The sequence below is a fragment of the Chrysochloris asiatica genome, unplaced genomic scaffold (genome assembly GCF_000296735.1).
Source record: "Chrysochloris asiatica unplaced genomic scaffold, ChrAsi1.0 scaffold00033, whole genome shotgun sequence".
Taxonomy (NCBI): domain Eukaryota; kingdom Metazoa; phylum Chordata; class Mammalia; order Afrosoricida; family Chrysochloridae; genus Chrysochloris; species Chrysochloris asiatica.
The window spans coordinates 2,525,417-2,531,738 of NW_006408551.1; the positions used below are offsets into that span (position 1 = coordinate 2,525,417).

A 6,322-nucleotide genomic window follows, 5' to 3' on the forward strand; every position below is an offset into this window, starting at 1 on the left:
CAACATGGGTAGGAGAGACAGTAAATAATTCACTGTACCACATACTGTTAAAACTAAACAACTTCCCAGAAGCCTAGACAATTCTCCAAGGCTTCTGGGTGTTTTATCACTCAAGAATGTCACTTCTTGATACTGTAGGATTTCAAAATCACCAGCTGGTCCTTAGAAACCCTATTAAGTGTGGCAGAGTTGAGAACTGACTGCCTCCAGCACTTACCACTCAACTTTGAAATAACAGATGGTAGATGTTTAGCTTAAAAATTTGTTTTTCCTAAGACCGATGTAATTTTTATTTATTCCATGTGACTTTTTCTTCTGTATCATACCCTTCAAAAAAGCTGTACATTTTTTTTTTTTGTCATAAGATTGTAAATAACATAAGCAACAAACTGCTTTGCAATATTGGTACTCTAGAACTGACTGGCCGATTGCATACATCTCTCATGTTTTTCTCACTAATAGTTGACCTATTAATTGTTAAGGTTTTATTGTTTTTAATAGGTCCTAAAAGTTTTTTTTTAAGTCCTTTTGTGGCGCTGCTGTAAATGCACAGGACTGCAAAGTCAGTTTGAACCGCAAGGTCAGTGGTTCAAGCTCACCAACTGATCTTTGGAAATCCTATACAGGGTCATTATGGGCCGGAACCGACTCGACAGCACTTAACAACTACAACAGATGTGCCGTAGTTTTAGTAGGATACACTGGATTGCAAGGTCGGTTTGAACTGTAAGGTGGGCGGTTCAAACTCACCAGCTACTCCTCGGAAAACTTAAACAGGGTTGCTGAATCATAACCGATTCAACAGCACTTAACAAGAAGAAGAAAGGACTCCTAGTGTGGCGCCGTAAGATCAGCACAACGTTGTTAATTCAAGCCCATATGCAACTCTTTGGCAACCCCGTACAAGGTCACTAAGAGTCCGAATCGACGCCACAGCACTTAAGGGCTGTGGGATAATCATATCTAAGGGCTAGATATGATTTCTATTTTACAAGAAAGAAAACTCAGATAAGTACTTTTAACCATCATTCTACCCATATCCCTAAAGGCCCTATTTAGTTCAAATGCAAGCACAATGAAACAGCATTTTTCCAAGGCGTAAAACCGCCAGGAAGAAATTGCTAAAATGGAGATTTCCAGCTGGGTGAGGGGGTCGTGATGTCATCACACTGCGCGGCCGCCTCCCGCGGACCACGTGCGAGGGTAGCTGGTGGAGCTGATGGCGCGGCCTGGAGCTGGGGGCGTGGTCTATTCATCCTTGGTGTAAAATGGCGCTGCCCTTAGCCGGTGCTTTGCGCCTGTGCAGCTGGGGAGCCAAACGATTGGGGATTGCTGCTGTGGAAGCCCGGAGAGGTACAGTTACCTTTTCTTTATCCTTTTTAGCCTCCAGAATGGAGAGATTTCCATCTGTTCTCGGTGGATGCTCCGAGAAGCAACTTCAGCCGTCCCAGTCTACCCTCTTCCCTGTTTGCGTTGGTTTCAGTATTCCAAACCTGGGGAATTATCTAATTCCTTTCAATCACTTTGTTTCCGCAATCCAAGCTTCTCATCCTCTGGGGCTGTCCATACAAAAGCGACCCTCTCATCCTCACCCCACTCTGTTACCCACTGTTGACTTGTTAATGCATGACTGATTGCCTTAGATTATTGTAGTTCTAGGGTTCTGGCCCCTGCCTATCTAGTCTCTTTGCTCTGCTCACAGGCATCAGTTTCAAACTGGAAGAAAAAACCGCCCACAGCAGCCTGGCACTCTTCAGAGGTAACACAGGTGTCAAATATGGCTTGGTAGGACTGGAGCCCACCAAGGTGACCCAGAATGTGGAGCGCTTCCGTGAGTGGGCAGTGGTGTTGGCAGACACAGCGGTCACCAGCGGCAGGCACTACTGGGAAGTGACAGTTAAGCGCTCCCAGCAATTCCGGATAGGAGTGGCAGATGTGGACATATCCCGGGATAGCTGCATCGGTGTTGATGATCGGTCCTGGGTGTTCACCTATGCCCAGCGCAAGTGGCACACCATGTTGGTCAAGGAGAAAACACCAGTTGAGGGCATCGGGCAGCCAGAGAAGGTGGGACTGCTGCTAGACTATGAGGCCCAGAAGCTGAGCCTGGTGGATGTGAGCCGTATCGCTGTGGTCCACACGCTACCATCAGATTTCCGGGGTCCAGTAGTACCTGCCTTTGCCCTTTGGGATGGAGAGCTGCTGACCCACTCAGGGCTTGAGGTGCCTGAGGGTCTCTAGTATGCCTATCACTAGAACCCTTAATCATGTTTTTGGCCAGTCTTCTGATGAAAGTGTCTAAAATGCCTTTAATTTTGCCCCAAGCTGTCTGCATCTCCCAACTGAATATTGGACCCTCTGTGCAATATCTTAACCATCTTCCTGTCCCCTGCCCTGTGAAAGTTAGGCATACAGCCACACTCTTCACCCCGCCCCCCCACACCACTCCCAAACCATGCCAGTTTCTTAGATTACCATGGGTGTGTGTGCTTTCCCTGACTTGCCTCTCTGTGCCCAGACCTTTTAAATATTCAATTTTGGGGTTGTCTTTCAGCCTTGTTTGAATTCATTCACTACTTTGACACCTCTTTCTCCCTTGCTTGCTTACATGTAACTTATGTTCTTGGAGCTCTACCAAATCTGAGTAAATCCTTTCTACCTCTGGCTGGAGTGGTAAGTCGGTGATTTAGCACTGTCTCTACATCACATGCAGAGTCTGGGCTTTGACTCCCTCCATAAATGCTTTATTGATTAAGTATGACAGTGAGAAAACAGTCCTCCCTTAGTACCTTAATGCCACAGACCCTCAGCCCCATAATGCCACAGACCCTCAGCCCCACACAGCTGCAGTTATTCCCACTCTGAGTTCATCTGCCTTAATCTGCACATCTCTGACACTTGTCTGATCCTTTAAAATCATTGTGCCAGTTACAATCAGGGCCAAAGGGGAAGACACACTTGGGAATTATCTAGGGGGTTAGTGCTAGATACGGCATCTTAATGTGGCATTATAGGATAAGCACTGGACTACTAACCACAAGGTCGACCATTCAAACCCACCAGCTACTTTCAGAAGCCCAATGAATCGGAACTGACTCAACGACATTTAACAAATGCTTGAAAACGTTGATTCTTGAGAAGTTCATCTTCATTTTTGCTGCAGGGAGATCTGAGGTTTTGCACAGTCGATTTTAGGTCTTGCTTAGACCCAAGCTCCCATTCCCCTTGGAACCAGATTGCATTGAATCTAAAGCAGTATTGGGGGTCAGGGAAAACTGGATGAGGTAAACGAGTATGTATGTGAAATATGTACTGTTTGGGCTTTGACCTGATGGTTCCATCTTTTCTACCTTTATAATGGTGATGTTAACAGGATTATCTCTAAGGAAGAGAAGGGCTGGGCTTAGCAAAAATAATTATTTGTGTAATTAAAGTTTATTTGAGCACAAAATACTTTTCTCTGTCTATAAAATTGTTTGCAGTAGCAGCATGTCCTGGCTAATGGGGACAGACCTCTCTAGGTACATAGGTCCTCCTCTCCCTTCCTCTGTGTGTGATAGCTGAGCTCATCCATCAGAGTGTCTTCCAGTCGTGATGGTTTTCTTGGGGAGAGGACAAGGGACCTGGGTGTATAAACCTGGGGTGGTTTTGAGTGGGCTAAGCTGTACCTCAAAGAAGCCCATAGACTTCGTGGGTTGCTCTCTTCAAATGTCCCCTGAGACCCTTCTCTGTACCTGTCTGTCAATGGAATGGGGTATTTTGACTCAGAAAGCACTGGCCTAAGTCACCAAATCACTTTCTTGGTACCCACTGAAGCAGTGTAACTCTCCATAACATTTTTGGTGGTTATGAGTTAAGTGTATGGCCAACTCGTGCTTTTTCTTGAGCAGGGACTATGTGCCTTATGCTCACACCATGCTCTCTAAGTTCTCTTTGGACAGAGCCTCCGTCACTGCCTCAGCTGCAGTCTCGGATGGTGTATAGGAGTCCTGGTAATCTTGAAGCAGCTTGACCACTTCTAGGTGGTTGAATTGCACAGCATCATCCAGGGGAATGTTGCCCCACCTGAGAGGAACACAGCCCATTAAACAGAGAAGCCATTAAGAGGACGGTGGTTGTATACACGTGTGGTGACTGGAGGGCAGTGCTGGGCATGCTCCATCCCTCCACCCATACCGACTCTCACCTCCTCTCCCAGCTGACGCCTACTCACCTGTCCTTGACTAAAGGATTCACTTTGCAGGCCTCAATCAGGAACTTAACAACTTCAATATGTCCTGAGATCACAGACAGAAGGAAAATGAGAGGGTACAGATCTGGAACCCTTTGATGTTGATATTGGTGTAGACCCTTGGCAGCTGGGGTCTGTACCAAGAAAAAAAGTCCTTTTCCTATTTTGTTCCCTGCAACAGCCAACAAGAGTCTGGCTACAGTCTAAAGGTCATCTTGACAAAACAAGTTATTGCCCCTGTAACTTTGAGGATACAAGATGAGAGTTCTCTTGGCAGACAAGAAATGCCAAGCCAGCTAAGGGTATATGGAATATATAGAATTTTACAGGGATCCCTGGTGGCACAGTGGTTAAGAGCTTGACTGTTAACTGAAAGGTCAGCAGTTTGAACCCGCCAGCTGCCTCGTGGGAGAAAGAGATGGGGCAGTCTGGTTCTGTAAAGATTTACAGCTTTAGCAACCCTAAAGGCTAGTTCTTGCCCTATAAAGTCCACCATGAGTCAGAATCTACTAGACAGCTACATATGGTCTTATAATTGGTATCCCCTCTTATTTAACCTTTTAGATACCTTCAGCTGCAGCAACATGCAAGGCTGTGCGAGAGTCATAGTCTTTCTGTTCCATGTCCATGGCCGACAAGGCAAACCTGAGAGTAATGAAAAGCAGTTGGTGTGATCAGACTAGAAGGGTCAGTCTGGATGGGTTCCAGAAAGAGTAAAATAGGACTCATACCAAGATTTGTAGGCCCTGTATAATCTTGTTTTGTATTAAGGTGAGACTGTTAGTCCACCACCAGAAAGATGAGCGTATGATCATGTTCAGAAATGTCACTTGCCTACTCATGCTAGGTGTCCGGTATGTATTAATTTTATTCAGGCAGGGCCCCTACCTGCTAGGACTTAGCCCTTAACACTCAAGTTAATAATGATAATGACTACAAATAAGTTCTTACCATGTAGCAGACTCTAGTTTGAAAAAAAAAAAAAAATCTCATTTAAATGCAATCTATGTCCATTCTGTCTGACTTCAAAGCTAAAGCACTTAGAACTATAGGCAGTTACTGGGTTACAAAAGTCTGGCTTTCAGACAACTCATACTTGCCCTGTGATGTTATGTAAACTTGCCCTCACTTGGAAACTATGGAATCAATCCCTACTCAGGCCAAATGCTTCATCAAAATTACCTTCACGTGTTGCACACATAATTTTTAAACCTTTGCTAAACTAAAGTAAGAACTGAATGCGCCTGTTCTGACTTACTTACAAATTCTCCTGAGTAACTCAGGGGCTGTGTTTTGCTAGTTGCCTCCTAATGAGATCTTTACCCAGGAGTGTTTTATTGTATTTGGTCACAGAAGTACCTTCGAAGAGCCGAGACATCCCCACTATAGGCAGCAAATAACAGGTTTACCACAGTTTTATTCTGAAAAACAAGTCATACCCACATGAAGTTACTTGTGACTTTGAACCCCTGCCCTGTGACCCTCCTCCCTCAATCCTTAGCCAAGGGGTATTGCTGAATTGTTAAGGAATCTTTTTCATTTTCTTACAAGCCACCTAGGGTTTTCCTACCCGAACTTCTCCCCCTTCACGCCGTGGATCTAACTTCCGCGCACAGTGCCTCAGGTTGTCATAGTTGTGGAAATTGAAGAGAGACACCAACTTCTAGAATTGTAAGCCAAAGATAAACTTTACTTACTCCCTGGACTCAGTAGGAGCTCAGGAGAACTTTATTCATCCCCAAATATTAAGTACCTGCTATATACAAAGCAACTGACCTGGCAGAAGCTGATACCCCTGTGGCTGTTCCCCAGCTTGTCCAGTGGTGGTGACAGACACATCATTCCCATGACATTGGGTACCACCAGCAGGATGGCTCCTGACACAGCTGACTTGGCTGGCAGGCCCACCTGGGGAACAGAGTTGAGCCTGTGAATGAGCTGGAGGTACCCCAAACAGGCTTAAGAAATAAGGTGTGTCAGTTCCGACTCATAACAACCCTATACAGGATTTCTGAGGAGTGGCTGGTGGTTTGAACTGCTGACCTTATAATTAGCAGTCCAGTGCTTATCCTACAGCATCACACCAGGACT

At 45.4% G+C, this 6,322-nt stretch overlaps 2 protein-coding genes across 7 annotated transcripts in view; one reads left to right on the forward strand and one right to left on the reverse strand.

Moving 5' to 3' along the window:
- The first annotated feature begins 1,268 nt into the window (after window positions 1–1,268).
- SPRYD4 (SPRY domain containing 4) lies at window positions 1,269–2,241 on the forward strand. Its single transcript, XM_006859438.1, has 2 exons — window positions 1,269–1,353; window positions 1,703–2,241. Exons 1-2 carry the CDS (start codon window positions 1,269–1,271, stop codon window positions 2,239–2,241), a joined length of 624 nt encoding a protein of 207 aa, XP_006859500.1.
- Window positions 2,242–3,405: 1,164 nt separating this feature from the next.
- GLS2 (glutaminase 2 (liver, mitochondrial)) overlaps window positions 3,406–6,322 on the reverse strand; it is a 20,050-nt gene continuing 17,133 nt past the window's right edge. For 3 of the 6 annotated variants that reach the window (XM_006859441.1, XM_006859440.1, XM_006859442.1), the window contains 6 exons: window positions 6,008–6,139; window positions 5,802–5,894; window positions 5,591–5,652; window positions 4,800–4,876; window positions 4,214–4,277; window positions 3,909–4,065 (listed from right to left, as the gene is read on the reverse strand). In XM_006859441.1, the coding sequence (XP_006859503.1) occupies window positions 3,909–4,065; window positions 4,214–4,277; window positions 4,800–4,876; window positions 5,591–5,652; window positions 5,802–5,894; window positions 6,008–6,139 (585 nt within the window). Of the gene's footprint in view, window positions 4,066–4,213; window positions 4,278–4,799; window positions 4,877–5,590; window positions 5,653–5,801; window positions 5,895–6,007; window positions 6,140–6,322 lie in introns of all 6 variants that reach the window. The other 3 variants (XM_006859444.1, XM_006859443.1, XM_006859439.1) reach the window with 2 other exon arrangements.